Source organism: Chiloscyllium punctatum, chromosome 15 (assembly GCF_047496795.1).
Source record: "Chiloscyllium punctatum isolate Juve2018m chromosome 15, sChiPun1.3, whole genome shotgun sequence".
NCBI lineage: Eukaryota > Metazoa > Chordata > Chondrichthyes > Orectolobiformes > Hemiscylliidae > Chiloscyllium > Chiloscyllium punctatum.
In genome coordinates, this window is record NC_092753.1 from 37,734,467 (window position 1) to 37,754,291 (window position 19,825).

Below are 19,825 nucleotides of genomic sequence, written 5' to 3' on the forward strand. Positions count from 1 at the left end.
TGTACCGAATGGCAGTTGAGTAACATCCTTAAACTGTGTGTAATTTTAGGCTCAAATATTGAAAGAATGTAACAGCCTGTAGAAAGTATGAAATTGATTTTCCAGGATGATGTGATTTTGAGTAGTTTGCCTTATGGTGAAAGATTAAGGCAACTGTGGCTGCATTGATTGGTGAGGCGTGATGGAGTCCTAGAAATCTGATGTTATCCATGTGCCAGGTTTCTTGCATTAAAATGGTGTCTACGCTAAAGTAAAGTATGATAACATCTCTGAAACAGGTGTTAACCTCCTTGCAAATGCACTTTTATGCAGTCAAGCACGTTCACACAAAGCACATCTTCATGAGACCCATCGAGTGATTCATTAAATGTACCATTGCGGACCATCAGCAAGAACATTAAATTTGTAAAAATCTACTTAGCTGTCTGTGAATGCCATTTTAAAGTTATATCGCTGCCTCCTAAATCATCTCTCTGACTGTGTCCTTGATCATTGAACCCCACTGTCATACTCTATTCCCCTTTGATGACTGACCTGCTGAGAGCAATGTAAAATCATCCACTGATTCAGTTCTGCAAGGTCTTGCTATCCTCCTCCTGTGCTAAAATCTTGATACCATTTAGAATCAATGCCATCAAAGCAATCATTGTTAGACAACTTGATTCTGATGAAGTCCTTGGCATTTTTCCATTTTCTGTCAATGAGAAAATCTTGTTATTGATGTTTTTTTTTAAAAAAACTGATTTGGAGATAACTTTGCGAGGTAGTTTGTTGATACACAATCAAGTCGAAGTCAATAAACGACTGGTGAAAGAAAGTTAATTATTCACTGCAGTCAATTGCTTTTCAGTTCAAATATTTGAACTGCATTAAAAATAATTAGCCAATTGGAAATTATATTAGTACAGGAACTGGGAACTAATCATATGTTGGTACTGAAAGCTTTAATATGTAATGAAGTAACAACACAAAAATCATCGTGAGGCCCCAAGCATTATTCTTCAATCTGCAAAAAGAATCTCAAACTGTATTCATTAATTTGCATATTATTAAGTCAATGTCACTATACTAATGACTTTCTAGTCTCAGTGAATGTCAAGGGTATAAAACCTAGGCTATTATTTGGGCTGTAACTCAGAGTTGTTCAGTATTGACAAAATGCTTCTGTCATTCCCAGAATATATCACCAGAGTTGTGTACAGTTTAAGACACTTTGTGAAACTAACTCAAAGCCAAGTTATGTACTTTGTTATACAGTGCTGAGCATAATGTGCTGTGACCAAAGAATAATTCAATTGAAAGTATCAAAACCCAAATTATCAGTATTTACCAGTGGACAACAAAAGAAAATTGAGAAGAAATTTGTAATGCTTTCCTTTGGAAAATCCCAGGGAAGAATCTTACTAGCCTCTCAGCAATGTTGACTATGATGAGATTAGTGGTAGAATCTTAAGGCTTGTCATCTTGACATCTTGACATCAAGATCATCCTATTTGCTCAAGTAGAGTGATGGAATTCTCCTTACTGAATGGTGAGTTCCCTATTGACATTTGTTGCTTTTTAAATGACTTGTGAACACTGGACCCACCGTGGGTTTGCATTCTTACCAAACTTGACATCCAAACTAGCCACGAGGAAAACTTGACGTGAAAACTAGAGCTGTTTCTCGGTGGTTTAAACTCATCATTTGCTCCCCACATCCTCTTATGTTGGCCGCCAACATTTTGTGCATGTTCCAAGATCACTGAGTGCTGTACCCCACGAACAGAGACAATGGCATCTGATGTGTAAGCCTGTATGAACCCTCATGGTACATCTCTGATCAGTTTACAGGTTACTTCTGAATTTTAGTGGTTCACCTTGGACTGCACCAGCAATTTTCATTACAATGGTGCAGCAAGGTCACTTTGTGCTCAGGACACACAACCAGCTCATTGACTGGGAAAGAATGTATCTCAAGGATCTTTGCTCACTGTCAAAGCACTCATTCACTCGAAGTCCTCCTGGAAGTTTGCAGTATCCCTGCGTTGCTCTGCTTTGCCTTGCCTTTTTGTGTTTTGCCCTGTCAGCATTGAGTTCTGCCTGGTAACCCAGAATGCCTGTGTCCCCTTTTAAGTCATCCTGACAGCCCATTTTCCCCAAGCTTCCTTATATGGTGAGCCACTATATTGAAATTCACCTCCAACTGTCTTCCTTGTCTCCTGAGTCCCAGCATTGCACACTAATGATGTCCACCCTGGACCTCCGTGCTTCCCCTGTAGAGGCTATAATGGTGGTCAGTGCTGGTAACCCCTCCAACCGCAATCTAGATTAGAGTGGTGCTGGAAAAGCACAGCAGGTCAGGCAGCATCCAAGGAGCAGGAACAATGACGTTTCAGGCAAAAGTCCTTCATCAGGAATAGAGGGCTGATGAAGGGCTATTCCTGATGAAGGGCTTTTGCCCAAAACATCGATTTTCCTGCTCCTCGGATGCTTCCTGACCTGTTGTGCTTTTTCAGCACCACTCTAATCTAGATTCTGGTTTCCAGCATTTGCAATCCTTGTTTTTACCCCTCCATCTGTAGCCTACCATACCTTCTTGGGCTATTCCACATGCTGCCCTTCAGTTGCCCTCTCCCATCGTTATTGTTGGCCTCACCTCTGCATAAACATTTGCTTTCCCACCCCCACTGCTCCTCCTGCTTCCCAGCTGCCCCTCAAACTCCCCCCACCTTGCACACAGTGCAAAGTGTTGTTTTGCGTGTTATACAGGCAGATCGTGCCTTACAAAATGCATTAGGTTAGCAGAATACAGTGAAACAGTTGCAGAGAAAATGCAGAGAGAGAGAGAGGTCAGAATTAAGATTTGGGAGGTCTGTTCAAAAGTCTGATAACAGCAGTTAAGGAGCTGTTTTTAAATCTGTTCATTACATGTATTCAATCTTTTATAGCTTCTGCCCAAATGAAGGGAGTGAAAGGGAAGATAACTGGGGTGGGAGGGGTCTTTATTGCTGACCATCGTACTATCTCCAGAACAGTATTTACTCTAGATGACTGACCATATAGCATCCCTACACATGACTTATTAGACCCTGAGCAACTGTGATTCTCACTCCTGACTGATCATACAGAGTTCCCGGACTGCTGGTGCTGGCCCTGTGAGCCACCTGAGTGAGTAACTAACTGTGTCCAAGCCCTTAGACTGAGTGTGCACTGTGCTCATGGCTGACAGTAGCTCTCCCCACCCCAGACTGGTGTGACAGGGAGCTCTTCTGCAGTTTATGACATGGTCATTTTGTTGAAGAAACAGGCAGTTTCTTTTATGTGATAGCAGCTGGCTAATGCTCTCGGGTGTGAGATTGATGTCTTGGTTTGCTGTAGAAGAAGACTTCTCCCTACCCACCACCCTGAACAGATCCCGACTGGCAAGCAGCCTGGCTCTGTGTCAGTGCAAAAGAGAATGTTGATAAGGCATTACTAATAGCCTTGGCATGGCAAGATATGGTATGGATGCTGCGAGCATGCAGAGAGTCATAGAACTGCTCAGCACGGAAACAGACCCTTCCTTCAGTCCAACTTGCCCATGCCTCCCAGAATACCTCAATTAATCTAGTTCCTTTTGACAGAATTTGGCCCATATCCCTCTAAACCCTTCCTATTTATGTGCCCATTCAGATGCCTTTTAAATATTGTAATTGTACCAGCCTCCACCACATCCTCTGGCAGCTCATTCTGTACACACATCACCCTCTGTGTAAAGATTTTACCCCTTAGGTCCCTTTTAAATCTTTCCCCTCACACCTTAAACTTATGCCATCTAGTTTTGGACTCCCCAACCCTGGGAAAATGACCTTGGCTATTTGCCTGATCCATGCCTGATCCATACCCTTCAGCCTCTGACGCTCCAGGGAAAGTAGCTCCAGCCTATTCAGCCTCTCCCTAAAGCTTAAACCCTAAGTGGGCAAGCGTTAATAGTACAAGTGGGAAGTCCTGAGGTGCAACCTGGTTCAATTTGTGAACAGGCTGTCCTGTATGCAGCAGCCTTTCAATGTTGGTTGCCATTTTGCCCTTCACTGCAGGTCTATACTTCCTCAGTGGTCTGCAGGTGGATCAGAGAGGAGCCATGATGATTGTGAATGGTTGGCAAGGGCCAGATGCCAATTACCATTTTGAGTCATGCATACATACGATGCCCGTGGATAATGCCCTTAGATACTGTTGGTGTTGATCAGTGTGGAGGCACTTCCAGCCATTAGTGAGCTGAAGTTGCCAGGCAAGTGCTCAGACATCCGTGTTGAGAATTTGCAACATCTAGTTCATATGGAACGTTTCGTACGATAGGGAACTGAATATTAATTAAGCAGATTGTAGCATTAATAAGTTGCAAATATGTTCTGCTCCCTCCTTGGCAACTCACCACTGTCCAGCAAGGAACTCATCTCTCTGCTCAGTATAAAGTGTACATGATACAACAAGATGTTCTCTATATTGGAATGGGTTCCCTGGACCTCCTTGTCTGAGTTTGCCTCAAATCTTGCCATACCCATATCATCCACACCTCAAAAAGGTTTTGTTCATCACGACAGAGTGGAGTGGAATCTGATAGTGGTTTACCATCAGCGTTAGTTACAGAGGATGATCATGGAAAAATGCACACTTTTTCTATTGAACCTTGTGGAAAGTCCAGGAAAGGGTCAGTCACAAAGGGTGTCTTCTGATACCATGGGCAAAGCCACTAGCACCAAAGGATCTGGGCTGATTATTACAGGAGATATAGGCATAGGGTTAGAAGATAGTAGAACAAATAATCACTTTTTAAAAAAATAGTGTTTTTAGTGCAGTACAACTTTCAAAGGCACTTCAAACAAATACTGAGCTGCATAAAAGATGTTAGGAAAGATAATCAAAGGTTTAACCCAAGTGATATTTGAAAGGAACATCTTGAAAAGAGTTAGAGAGGGAATTACAGAGTCTAGTACTTCGGCAGTTGAAAGAATGACCTCCAACAAGGGAGCAATTCAAATTAGCAATGTTCAAGAGATCAAGGTGCAGGTATTTGTGTGTTGTTGAGCTGGAGAAGATTACAGTGGTAGGGAGATGGGAAACTAGAATAAATTTCAAAATTAAAGCATTTGTTTGACTGGGAGTTGAAGTCACTGAACTGGATGAACTGGTGCAAATTAAGACAGACAGCAGAGCTTAGGTAACCTGGACTGATGGGGATTGGGCAATTATGAATTTGGACAGTCATGTGCAGAGATGATGAGAATGAATGAAAATTTCTGAAGAGATCTGAGGCCGGGTAGAAACTAGTGGGCTGAGTGACAGCAGAATATGTAGTCGAAAGTGCATCTTGGCATAAAATGTGATACCAAGATTGAAAACCCACTGACTTGTGCTCAAAACATTGAGAGAAGTTTGGAACAATTTAAGTCTTCCCAAATTTAATTGAAGGGAATCCTGTCCTGGATGTCAGATAAATCATCCAATAATTTAGCAAATATGAAAAAGTAGAAAGCTGTGATGGTGAGGTTAAGCTGAATGTCAAAAGTATAAATATGACAATTAATGCTCTACTTCTAGATGATGTTGCAATGGTATTACATAGATGAAAAATAGGAAAGACCAAGGATAGGTCACTGAGGAAGCACGAGAGGTAAGCGATTAAAGTGACTTTGTGGCAAACTTGTCAATAGAAATGGAACCACATGAGAGGATACTACCAAACTGGATAACAGTGGAGCAAAATTGAAAAAGGATGGTATGGTCAACTGTGTAAAAGGCTGCAAACTGATTGAGAAGACCAAGTCGTGGTGGGTTTACAGTTACAGAGAATTTCATTTGAACTTTGACGATACCTGTTTTGAGGCTGTGACAGGATAGAAACCTGATCATGGGGATTTATCCAAAGAGTTCCAGGAAAAATAGGCCTGTCAGCAGAAGATGGCTTTGGAAAGGAAAATGAGGATAGAGATAGGGCATTGATTTGTTAAGACAGTGAGATCAAATTTTTTTTGTTGAGGTGAGGTGATGGCATTTTTTTAATAAAAAGGAAAGCGGTGCGATTATTATTAGTTAACATGGGGGCATGTTGGGTCATCAGTCATTTCGTCAAGGATGGAGTGCAGGAACAGTTTGCAGGTATGATAGATGAGATTTTCTTGGAGAGGTCATGAATTGTAATGGGAGAGCAGTTAGTGGAAAATGTGCCTTTTATCCTGTGGTCTGACGTCGCACTCAGAAAGGGTGGCCGGGGAGAAGGCAGAGTCAAGAACTATGTTCAGGTTTAGACTTAAAAGTAACACTAATTATTATGTATTCATAATTGATACTGCTATACGTGGTAGACACATATATACCAGGCTCTGAGTGCTAGTCACATTTGGTAAAGACTAATCTAGCACCTTCCTGTGTGCATGTCCGTATTGTAGTTTGATCTGATGTGGAATTTCAGGATATCCTAACTCTGTAAACTGTGATTAATGCTTTGTGATGTGTAACTCAGTGACATCATTGCAACATTGATCCCAGATTCTGATACCTTTACACAACACCCCAAGTTTTTATATCCCTTGCCAGTAACTTTGATTCACAGTTAAATAATTCTGACATCCAAGTGCCATCCGTATTCTGAAAACCTCCTCATTTTTATTATAATTTGGAACATCAGTGGAACAACAGAATATAGTTATTTTACTGTTGCTGCATTTTTTTCTGACCCGAACCTCTTTCCTATTGTGTAAACATATGAGCAGCAAATCAGCAGTTATCTACTTCTTGAGGTATTGTAGACTGGCATGATGCTAGAAGAACACAGTAAGCCAGGTAGAATCAGGAGGTGCAGAAGTCGACGTTTCGGGTGAAACCCTTCTTCAGGACTGGGGGTGGGTCTGGGTGGAGCTGCAGATAAAGAGAGTGGTGGGGGCAGGTTGGCGAAGTGGGGATTGGTGAAGACAGGTAGAAGTTACGACGTGGTTGGTCAATGGGAGGAATGAATCCGGTTGGTGGCAGGGAAGACTAGGGAGGTGGTGTGTGGGTGGGGGTGTGGAGGGGCTGAGAAGGGAGTCGGGGGATTGGGAAGGAGGTTATTTGAAACTGGTGGGTTATTGCTGCTTAAGATCATAAGAAATAGAAGCAGAGCTAGGCCATTCAGCCTATCAAGTGTGCTCTGCTTCTCTTGATGCACCATTGAAAGTCACATCTTGAGTTCCTTTCAGCATTTGTGTTGCTGTTGTAATTAATTATAAAGTAAATGATAACATCAGTACTTTTTGTTATATCTAATCAATATCTCAGCGAACCTGTAATTAACCTTGTGATGAATAATTTAAATATTGTAATAATATTACTCCCTAATTTCACACATATGATTTTTAAACAGAAAATCCAGTCAGAATTGACCAGCCACGAGATCAGTTTGGAGGAAATGAAGAAAAGGGTCCAGAGTCCTGAAGCTGTTGATCAGAGCAAATCTGCTGGGAGAGTTCTTTCTCAGATCGACATAGCACAGGTGATCATTTTAAATTAATCTGAACAGTGCAGGGATTAGTGTGATGTTCCTTGGCATTGTTATAATGAAATGTGATGAAATTTAACAAGCTGTACAATGAAAACGTCCAACACTGGTATGCATCATTAAGAGGTATATCTCCGTGAGAATACCAAGTCACAAATTTTACTCAGACTTTTTTTGTAATGAGCCTTCAGGTTTATTGCAAGCTGTCAACATTGTCTTAATCTGTGCCAGCTAGTAACACTTGAAGCTCTCTGATATGTATCAGAAAGAATCATGGATGATGGTAATGTGTAAACATACTGCCTCAGCAACATGTGTTAGAATAATCAGTGCCTCTGTATAGCTACTTATTTTGGTCATTTTTATGCCATAGTTCGTTTAATTGTTACCTCTAGACATGACTGTTCCAGTGCTGTATTGACATGCATTTGAGTTTGCATCCTGAATAAAATTGATCTCACCAAAACCTTGGGTGTCCATTCAAGAATCACACTTGTACTTGGTAAACTATAATGCTTTGCATTCCACCAATGCCTCAATTTAAAAACTCTCAGACTTTCATGAAATCTTTCAATAGCATCAACCCTCCTGTTCAGTGTAATCTCTCTAGCTTTTTATATTTCTACACTTCTTCAATTCTTATTTCTTGCATGTTCAGGATTTTCAAACATCCCACCATCGACAACCATGCCTGCAGCTGTCCTAGCTTTAATCTCGGGTATCCTTCATTGAGTCTTTCCATCTCTTGACATCTCTCCTCTCCACTCATTTGCTCTGGAAAATTACCTCTGTGCCCAAGCCTTTTGTCACTTGTACTGGTATCTGGGTCAGTGGTTCAGTGTTAAATGTTGTTTGAATACATTTCTGTGAATGAATTTGAGTCATTTTTACTATATTAAAGACACTAAATGATGCAAGTTGTTATTTAAATTATATATTAATCCAGAAGAATGCAAACATAGATTACTTGCAAATGTGGAAAAATTCTAGAGTTCTTTTTTATTCAAAATACTTAGTCTTTCTTGTCACGCACTGTGATTACATGGTGGGAAAATTTGAAGTCCTGAGCTTTTTATGATCATCATCATCCTGTCACTTCAAATCGAAAATCATTCATAGCATGATACAAGTGAGAGACCTGTTTCTGTAGTTCAGTTCTCTCGTGGTTTCATGGTTTACAGATGAGTAATGTGCAGGACATTTCAGTGGCAGACATGAAATGGAAAAATGCAGAATTAGATTTTGGTATTCATCAGTTGTGTTGCAATATCTGCTATTTGTCATCTAACTCGTGAATAATTTGCTATGTTTTTTTTAATTGGTCATAGAAGAGATTTATTTAATATCTTAAGCAGGAATTTAATGGTTTCCAAAGAACGGACATGTTTACTATTGGTGCTGAAACACAGTATTATTTAAATGACTTCCAAATAAGTATAAGCATATGTACGACTCTTCTGATATATGTTCGTTATATCTAATATTGGTCAGTCATATTTTAGCTAATGGAGTATCATAACTGTCAGCTTAGCTAGCGATGACATAGAATAGAGATTTTGTTTGAGCTGACATTTATTGGTCACATCTGAATACAGGTATCTTAATTGGAATGTAAAGTCATGATGATACTTCTGAAAACATCTTAAAGTTGCTTTTTGAATGAGAATTTCTTTAAAAACCCCAGCTGTGCTACTGGATTATGCTTGAATTGCAGTGATATTTGAAGAGCGAATGAGGAACCAAATGCAGATATTCTTTTTCCCACAATTTAGTTGTTTGAACACAGGAGAATTGTTGAACTTCATTTGCACCCATTTGTGGCAATGAGAAAGTTAAAAGCTTTGAATTCATGCTCTGAATATTCATATAGGAGATCCTTTGATATTTTAGCCGATGCATTACCTCCTTTGTTATAAAGCAGCATGTACAGATCATAAACAAATATGTTAAGCATTTGTACATGAGTATTGATGGTTTAATTTCAGGGTGCAAGAATGAGACTGTCATTTTAGATCATAATTTGTTCTGTTTTGATTGTATGCTCTTTTATTGCCTTGTTGTGTGGTACATGATGCTATATGTATCTTTTCACTCAGGACATTTCAACCCACAGTGTGTTTGGAGTGTGCGTAATCAAGTTCAGGCACAACAGAGAATGGCCTGGCTGGGTGACATTTATTTTCGTGCAAGGAGTCTTGTCAGTAAGATAGATGAGTTGCAACTGCTAATTAACAAATTGCGATCTGGCATCATTGTTGTTAAGACATGGCTGAGGGAGGGGCTGGACTTGTAGCTCAATAATTCGAGGTATAGAATTATCAGGCAAGATAGGAGAAGTGTAAAAGAGGAGACGGTGTTGCGTAATTGATTGAGGGGTCAATTATAACAATAACAATAGTTTAAATGGTTCCTCAATTTAGCTAAGGTGAGTGGAACTTAGAGGGGGCAATCACATTCTATAAACCTTCAAGTTGTCATTGAGAGATAGAAAAGCCAATATATAAGGACATTACTGACAGTTTTATGCCTTTATTCATCAAGGTATTGAATATGAGAGGAGGAAAGGATGATTTTGACTGTATCAGACCACAGCTGGAGTTCTAAATGCAGTTCTGGTTGCCACACAATAGGAAGGATGTGACTGTTCAAGAGAGAGTGCTTGAGACATTGCAGACTGGAGTATTTTAGCTATAAGCCGAAAATTGATAAGCTGGAGTTACTTTTCTGACAGCAGAGAAGGGTGAGGGGGACCTGACTGAAGTATACAAAAGAATGAGGGGCATAGACAATGTAGCAAAGACAAAACCTTTCATTAGTAGAGGAGTCAATAACCAAGGGGCATAGGTTTAAGCAAAGGTGTGGAAGGTTTAAAGGAAATTTGAGTAATAGTTATTTTTATGAAGTTGGTGTCTGTATCTGGAACTCACTGAAAGGGTGGTAGAGGTGGGAACTATCACAATATTTAACAAATATTTAGATGAACACTTGAAATGCCAAGTGCTGTAAAATGGTATTTGAGACTCAATAGGTGCTTCACGACCAGAGGACACAATCAACCAGAAGTCTCTTTCCATGCTGGAAGACTCTGATTCTATGATTGACTCTGCCTCTTGCACTGTCCTCATGCACTTGCATGTATTTCTCAGCGTTATGCAAACTCTCTAATTGTTCTGTAAATTTCCTAAATAAGGTCGATTTGAGATGTAATTGTTACAACACAAATACATGCTGAAGCAGAAATAATGCTTGCTGTTTTTAGAGTGGAGGAATTAAAAAAATGGACTGGAACTACTTCCATTGTGAGGTTTCAATGGGAAATTTCTAAACCTGATGTTTAGTTTTATTAATGGATCTTCACTTCCTCTGAACCTGCCCTTGTCTCAATCTACAGAAGAAGCTGCAGGAAGTTTCTACGAAGTTTCGCTTATTCCAGAAACCAGCAAATTTTGAGCAACATCTATTGGAGTGTAAAAGACTCTTGGATGAGGTGAAAACAGATGTACATGTATTGGAGATGAATAGTGTGGAACCTGAGATTGTCCAGTCCCAACTTGACCACTGTATGGTAGGTGTGGTTGCTTCATTTTTTTTTCCTATTCTTTGGAGTCTTTTGAATGTCAATAATAGTTTTTTTTTAAACAATAGATTTGAAACTACTGAACAATAATGTGTTCACTACCTACAGTCAAAGCTCTGACAATAAGTTTTCAATTGATTTGAACAATCATTGACAAATGCTGATATTTCTGAGTTCCTTTCAGTTTGAGGATTCTGACTAATAGATTGGCAAATGGCAGGCAAAAGCACTTTTTTTTTTACTTACAGCTAATTTGACAGATAATGGTAAAATCTTTGGAAAGAGGGGAAGGTTATTCTTCCTAAAAATCTGTTCCAATTTAATATATTTGATTCCCACTTATATTATGAAAGACTCACACATTTAACACTTTTTTGAGGACTTCAGATCTGTAGGATTGTAGAAAATAGATTTATTTCAAGTTGTATGGAAAAACTGTTGCGGTTTCTTTCCCAGTGATCATTGAAAAGTCGCTGTGGACATTGGAGTTTCCTTTGAACAAGGCTTCCTTGAAATCACCTGACTGGTGACAATTGATTGCTATGCTGTAGGCCCCTGCTCAGGCCTGTGTGAATGGTGACTGCGTGGAGAGTGCTTTGGTCTCTGAAATGAATTGGGGAACGTGAGCACTGGTCATCTAATCTTTCGTAGTCCTGAAAAGAACGTTCTTGTTAAAGTCATTACCGAACCTATTTGTCCTTCTGGGAGAGTGATTGTAGGAACCTGCCAATATTGTATTTCCGCAGCAAGGACAAAGACGTCTAGGTGTCTGAGAGTGATTAGTGACTTGACCATTCAAGTCAGAGTATCATTATAACAGACCATGAAAATTCTATATGTGTATTCTTGAAAGCCAAAAACGGTAATATCCAGAAAGTGATTTTTTTTTCAATGAACGTTAACAGAGAGAAGTCAACTTTTCTCATAATTTACCAGGTGTGGGACAATGTGTGTTCTGGGTTATTTAGAGACTGAAATATATGTATACTTCTACATTACCACCTGTGTATGATTTTTGCATCTTCTTTTTCGGTTTGTTCCGATAATAAAAAAAATTGTCGTGATTATTAAAAAACAAACCTGGTCAATCGATTTTATTTTTATTTAAAACTGATAAGTAAGATATTTAATTGACCATCTTGGGGACTGGGAAAAGCATTTCCAATTCGTAATATGACCTCTGGATTAGTGAGCTTAGAGCAACAGTTCACCTCTCCAGCCTTGTAACACTTGAAATTTTTAATCCTTTCTCTTTCGGGAATACTTTCATACTTTTTTAAGTGCATTTGCACAATTTGTATTCATTACCTTCTCAAGTAGGAGGTGACAGCCTCGTGATCCTAACACTGGATTGTTAATTCAGAGACCCAGGTAATGTCCTGGGGACCCAGCTTCAAATCCTGCCACTGTAGATGTGAACTTTGAATTCAATTAAGCAATCTGGGATTCCGAGTCTAATGATGACAATGAAACTATTTAATGGTTGCTCAGTAGTTAGCACTGCTGCCTCATAGTGCCGGGCACCCTGGTTCAATTACAGCCTCGGGCGACTATCTGTGTAGAGGTTTGCACATTCTCCCTATGTCCGCATGGGTTTCCTCCCACAGTCCAAAGATGTGCAGGTTAGATGGATTGGCTATGCTAAATTGCCAATAGTGTCAGGGGATGTGTACTTTTGGTGGATTAGCCATGGGAGGTGCAGGGTTACAGGGAGAGGGTAGTGGGGTGAGTCTGGGTAGGATGCTGTTTGGAGAGTCAGTGTGGACTTGTTGGGCCGAATGGCATGTTTCCACACTGCAGGTATTCAATAGATTCTATTCTATGGAAGTAACTTACTCTGCAGAATTATTAGCTTCAGGAAACATTCCTGAATGACTCCTCACATTTTTAGTTGTGATCCCTTTGTGTTGTACCCTTGAACAAAATAGAAAAATGCTCCTGGATCTCGCAAAAGCTAACTTTTACAATTCACTTAACTGCAACTCACTCTGATAGTTTGAAAAATGAATAACCTTTCAACATCAAATTTATTGAAAAAAATGCTGAAATAATTTGTTACCTTGAAGTGAAATCTGTTGGCGGATATTGGCTTTAGATCCAATGAAGGTCCTACTCTGGAGGTATGTCCAGGCTTTTATTGTTCACCCTGCAAGGACTCAGCCTTCCAGCAGAACCAAGTGAAGAGCATTTTTAAGATTCAAACATATAATTTGACCCTGACTCTTTCAAAGCGCAGAGCTAAGTAATAATTAATAATTGGTGCAAAAATAGTACATGAACCTACCACATTCCAAGCTCAGATTGCCACAGAATAAAAATATTTGTTTTTCCAGCCTCTTATTAGAGCTATAGTGCACTAGAGTTTTACAAGAATTTATGTAATCCAGTATTGTCCTGAGTTTCTGTGCTGGAAACCTGACCGTATATTGAACTTTTCTTCCCCAACTTATAGAAATTGTATAAGAGCCTGAGTGAGGTCAAGTCTGATGTGGAAACGGTAATTAAAACTGGACGTCAAATTGTACAGAAACAGCAAACAGAGAATCCCAAGGAACTGGACGAGAGGCTTACGGCTTTAAAATTACAGTACAATGACCTTGGAGCTCAGGTTAGTAATTTCTTATGTTATTGCCTGAGATCTTTTCTGCTAGTGAGCATGTGAGTGCAAGTGAATGTTCTGCAGAACATATAACGTAGAACATAGATATCACTGCAGGAATGTCAAAACAAAAGTAACGAGGCCATAATTTCTCTGTATTAGTAAAAAAAAAGATTTTGTTTCTGCACCTATAGAAGGTCACATTCTACTCTTTTAATTGTAATTTTTTCATAAATAGATCAGGGAATGGAGAAATTCCCAATTTTGTTCTGGTTACCACTAAAATGATGTCAAAAATTTATATTAGAGTGTGGGTGGCATTGGCAGCTGCCATTATTGTTCTTCACCATTATCCCTGAGAAACCTCCCTACCATGTACTAGTTTTCAAATCTTAATAGTTTGCCAGACACCTTGCAGTATTTGGGTTCAGCTATGGACTGTATGACAATGTATTACACTTAGACCAGTCTGACTGTCAGTGAGAGATTCCCTTTCCTGCAGGGTAAATGTGGAAGCAGTCCAGGTTTTATTGCAGGTCAGTGCATATTCACAAATTACCAGCTTCTTAAATTGAGTTTTGCAATTTTCTAACACAGGATTGGAAATATTCACTTCCTGTGTACTTGTATAGTATCATTACAAGGAGGTTCTAAAAGCTATACTGTACAGCCAAAGTAGTTGAAAAATGATACAGTGGGAACTACTTTGTGTGAGCAATCAAACTGATGTAGACAAGCAGGAGGCTAATAGAGCATAGCAAGCCAGGGAGCATTAGGAGATGCAGAAGTCACCTTCTTCAGGACTGGGGTGAGTGTGGGGAGAGCTGCAGATAAAGGGGGTGGCAGGGACAGATTGGTGAAGACAGGTAGCGGGTATGACCTTGGTTGGTCAATAGAAGGAATGAACTGGTTGGTGGCAGGAAGGACTGGAAGGGAGGGGTAGGGGCTGGGAAGGGAGTCATGGGATGGGAAGGGAGGTTATCTGAAATTGGAGAACTCAATGTTGAGTCCTCCGGGCTGTAGGCTGCCCAGGTAGAAGAAGAGATGATGTTCCTCCGATTTGCGGTTTGGTTCATTGTGGCAATAGAAGAGGCCAAGGATGGTCATGTTGGAAAGGGTGTGGTTGGGGGAATTGGTGACTGGGAAGTCCAGTCGGCCCCTGCAGACCCGGATGAAAAGCTCAATGAATCGTTCACTAAGTTTACGTTTGGTCTCCCCGATGTAGAGAAGACCACATTGGGAACACCTGTTGCAGCAAACTAGGTTGGAAAAGAGGCAGGTGAACTTCTGTCCCTCCTGGAAGGACTGTTTGGGGCCCTGGGTGGAGGCAAGTAGAATGGTGTACCGGCAGGTTTTGCATCTTTTCCGGTTGAAGGGGAAGGTACATGGGGATTCAGGGAGGGGGTTTGGTGGGGAGAGTGGCACAAACTGTCGAAGGGACAGTTTTTTTTGTCTCTGATCAAACTGACTGTCAGTGTCAAGGAAATGAAACCTATCATCCATTCAATATTGGCAGCTATTGAAGAGCTATGTGCAATTTAACTGATTCTTGATACTGCTTTAAAAATATAGCTCAGCAATGCATTCTCTGCTCGATCATTGATAATTGCCTATTTTATTCTTGAGTCACCTTTAGTCAATTTAGTGACACGAGCAGTTTTATCCTGTGGATTCATGACCACTATTGGCTACATTGAGATAGTACTGACAAGTTTTCATGTATGATCCTGGCAGCAGGTAGACCAACAGAATGATCACACCATTTATTGAGCTCAAATTGAATCCCTGGCCCCAGAGATGGGAGTCCACAAAAATATCCATTTTCTGACAGCAAATCCAAATGGGAAAGCCAACTCAAAATGAAATGCAATCCAATCGACATAACATTGATTAAATTCATTGACCTATTGACCAGATATATATTTATTTGGTAATTCCAATTGCATTACCTCCAGGAAGTGTGCAATTTATACATTGTCATGACCATTACAAGACAAATGTCCTTGTATAACATTAAACATTAGTTATTTGGGATGTTCATATGATAGAAGCAAACCACAGTGTCATAAGCAAGTTATAACAAAAATCTGAATGTAATCCAACTTTATTTTGGCTTTTATAAAACAGTCATCCATTATGATCTAATATTCAAGCCAACATCCAATTGTCACAATTTTCATTGACTTTTAGCATCGCTAACAGAGCATTAGCCAAAACATTAATAGCAAAATCACTTGAATGAAGCTATCATTTCTGCACATTATTCCCAAAAAATAAGTAAATTTATTGCTGCACCTTCAGGTTTTACATTCTGCTCTTTTTATTTTTTTCATTAATGTATGCCATTAACAATTTGTTTGAGGTGTACATCCAAATTCATGAAGAACTTATAAAAACCATGTATCTTTGTTACTATTCTAGGAATGTAGTTTACACTTGATAAACTCTCCTGGGTTTCCTCTGAAAAAAAAACATAATCCTGACTAACCTCCATAGTATTCAGACTTGAGGCATTGTGCTGTGGGCTTTCACTTCAGTGAACAAGGAACTAGAAAGCCCTGTGGTTGTAAAGGAATCCATATGGCTCAGGTGGGACATGTCAAAATGTTGCAATAGGCCAGACTTGTTACTTCAAAGGTAGTATTCAGTCTGTCCAAGTTTATCCACTTTCGGGATCAAACAAATTGGAGAAACAACGGCTCTCGTTTCAGCAAATAATTCATTACAATGGAATATTTAGTGATTGACCTCCAGTACCGGTGTAAGGACCTGCTGAGCTCTTGCGTCATAGAAAGAATTTCACAGGAGTTAACTTTGCTCTTCTGCCAAATGTGTGGCACTAATATTGGAGTAAATGACTTTACAATATAACAGAAGATCTGTCTCTATCATCTGAGGTACAGCACTTTAAAACAATTCCCCAGACAGACAGTAATTGATAAAGTATCTTGAAACAACAAAGTAGTTTATGCCTGGGAATCCAACCATTCCCTGTGAAGGGAATGGCCCGCTCCAGTGTGAATTAAGTAATGCTTAATCAGAGTGGAATATTTTAACAAATAAATTGCACCCTTTGGGAGCCCCCATGCTCCCAGACTGAGCTGAGGAATAAGAGGCAGAGTAATTGGATCATTTAGTCATTAATAGGCTCAGTCAATCACAAATAAAAATGAAGTTCAGCACAGCATGGGGATCATTAAGCTAATGTTGGGTTCACAGCTGCAGATATCCGTCAGGTAAAACAATTAGCAACTTGTTTTAATTTCACTCTTTGTTGCATTATTGTCTATGAGGCTGCCATGTATAAATTGTTGTGGAACATGGAGAGAACATAGCATCAATCATTAATTTGTTTATGTGAAGCAGAAGAAACAACAATTCTGTTTTCGATATACCTAAAAAAAATCTAACTTCCTTAGTTCGATGAAGGTATATACTCATTAATAGCAGCCCCCAACTCATGAAGTAAGTTTCAGCCTTCCTGCTGTTATGTTAAGGAAGGATTATTTTTTCCTCCAGTGGATGGAGGGTTAGAAGTACTCATCAGATGTACAAACTTGGTTGGCTTCAGTTGATGCTTTTTGGCATTTTGGATTCTTCCGCCCCTAAATTCAAGTATGCCGTTCCTTTTGATTTCCTGTTTCTGTAGAGAAATACCCATCGCTGTTTTTGGTATTGATAACTGCTGCATAACAATTCATAGACAAATCACAATTGTTATCCGAATACCCTAATATTTTAGTTAGAAATCGGTTTGCTTCAGGACCAAAAATGATGGCATTGTATTTTTCAAACTGGAAGCATACTTCTATTATTTTGGAGTGAGACCTATGGGGAAATATTCCAACTCAGCATTGCTGGCAGAAACCTTCACTTGGTGGTGATCGTTTATTGATGTATATTGGATGTTTGTGTGCTCCTCGGAGTTGATGCTCCTCACCTCAGCTTGAAGTCAAAGCATTGTTCCCAAATTATTGTTTTTGTTGCTTTCATGTTAGAGATGGCAAATATAAAACATTAAAGGAGTTGATTGGCAATTTTTGCTGCTGTGTCATTTATTGTGGGTTTTACATTTCATGGCAGTGGTATAGGCACGAAGAGAGGAAGCATAATCTGGGAGCATGACATCCTACCTGACACCAATTAATTTTGGTCTACCACAGGTAGTGCAATGTTAATAGAGATATTATTGGTATTTGAATATTCATAACTTTTAGTGGGAGAGAAAACACTCGTATGATTTTTGTTTTAAAAAAACGTTTTTGTATTTTTGCCAGTCAAAATGAGGGATTTTAAGGAATTTGAATGCCAGCATTGTCTGTCCATTTCAATGTCATTTCTAAAGTAATACAGCTTTTATTCTCTCCAAGCAAAATAGCTTAGTTTAAATTTCACCTTTTAAAAGTGTATCCTTGGCTGTATCAATGTGACTTTTTGTTTTATCTCCCACCACAGTTATCCTCTCTGTTGTTTCTGAAGCATGCCACCTGAAACTGAACTGGGGCTGGCTAAGCATGATTGCATATTGCATCATTGAAGTATGGGGATAAAAAAAGCAATGTCAATAAATCTGAGCTGGATTGAATCCAGGCTTGAGAACAGAGAGCACCGTATTCACCCAGATTTTCACCATGACTTATATCAGCCTCTGGCTCACCAATGCTTTAATTCTTATACTCCGATCCTTTCGTCAGAGAGATTTTTATTTTGCTCTTCATGCCTCACTAACTCTGTCATCTCCCTCTAATGCTACACCCATCCCAGAATTTTCTTCCTGTAATTCTAGTCACATGGGCTATTGTATGTGCTGCAGTGTTAACTACTTCCTGCTTGTGTTGGGGTAGTTTGCTGCTACCATCCTCTTCCCTTGACTGATTCTCTGGGTCTACTTTATTTCCAGCAAAAGAGGAAATAGCTTGAATAAGAAGAGGGTCTTTGTCTGAAATTTAGTGCATGATGGCCATGATGTACGCATTATGTTTGCAAGTTAGAAATTGCTACCAAGACTATTGAGAGTCAAAGCGATATAAGTTTTTCACACTAAAGATCGTTAGATGTTTTGCCTTTTCCTTCCCAAGTCTTGTTAACTCCAGTTTCCAACATAAGACCTTTTTATAGTTATTACTTTACATCATGTGCACCTCCCTAACTTCCTTCATTGCATCATTGTGACTGTAACATCAGCGAACTTGAGCTCTGGGATTGCCAACAAAGAGTAATCTGTCTCTCTCTCGCCCTGTCTCTCTCACGTGTGCTCTCGCGCTCGTTCTCGCTCTCTCTCTTTCTGAAGGGAACCAATTAGGCAAAGCATTTTTGTTGTAAGTTAACTATAAATCAAAAGTGGAGATATAAATAAAGAGGTCAAAGGCAATGATGAAGATGAAAATGTTACAATTGCCAAGAAAGCGGTATGGATCACTTCATGAAGTTGCATGCTGTCAAATCTCCAGGTCCAAATGGACCTCATCCTTGGGTCTTAGAAGATTTTGGCAATGAGGTGTTAGATACTTTATTTTTCTAAAAATTCCTAGATTCAGGAAAAGCTTCAATAGACTATTCAAAAAGGGAGAGCTACCAAAACAAGAAACTGTAGCCCATTTAGCCAGATGTTTGTCGTGTGAAAGTTGTTAGAATCAACCATTAAAGAGGTTATAGTCTAACACTTAGGAATTTGGAAAGATTTAGCATGGAAATGTGAAGAGGAAATCACGTTTAACCAATTTATTAGATGTCTTTGAAGGAGTAGCATATGCTGTGGATAAAGGGGAGTTGATAGATGTTTGGATTTCCAGAAGGCATTTGATAAGGTGCTGCATCAAAGATTGGTGCAGAAAATAAAAATGTAAGGAGAATGTATGATTGGTGAGCTGGGAGAAAACAGAGTGTTTGCATAGATGGGTCATTGTCTGATTGACAGGATATGATGATTGATATCCTGTAGAAGTCTATGCTGAGGCCTCAATCTAGTACAGGTTATACCAGTAACTTGAATGAGAGGAGGAAAAGCATGGTAGCTAATTTAGCAGATGACACAAATGCAGACCACATCTCTTTAGTTTTCTATACCTTCCTTTATTTTTGATAATAGTCTAAAAAAATGAAAATTATACCAAGGACTTTGGAAAGAAGTGCTGCACTTTTCCTATCAACAAAA

The 19,825-nt window shown here is 39.4% G+C and overlaps 1 protein-coding gene across 16 annotated transcripts in view; it reads left to right on the forward strand.

Moving 5' to 3' along the window:
- The window catches only part of dmd (dystrophin), a 1,983,813-nt gene that overhangs the window by 974,976 nt on the left and 989,012 nt on the right, over positions 1-19,825 (forward strand). For all 16 annotated transcript variants that reach the window (XM_072585000.1, XM_072584994.1, XM_072584999.1 and 13 more), the window contains 3 exons: positions 7,361-7,489; positions 10,887-11,060; positions 13,525-13,680. In XM_072585000.1, coding sequence (XP_072441101.1) covers positions 7,361-7,489; positions 10,887-11,060; positions 13,525-13,680 — 459 coding nt within the window. The remainder of the gene's footprint in view (positions 1-7,360; positions 7,490-10,886; positions 11,061-13,524; positions 13,681-19,825) is intronic.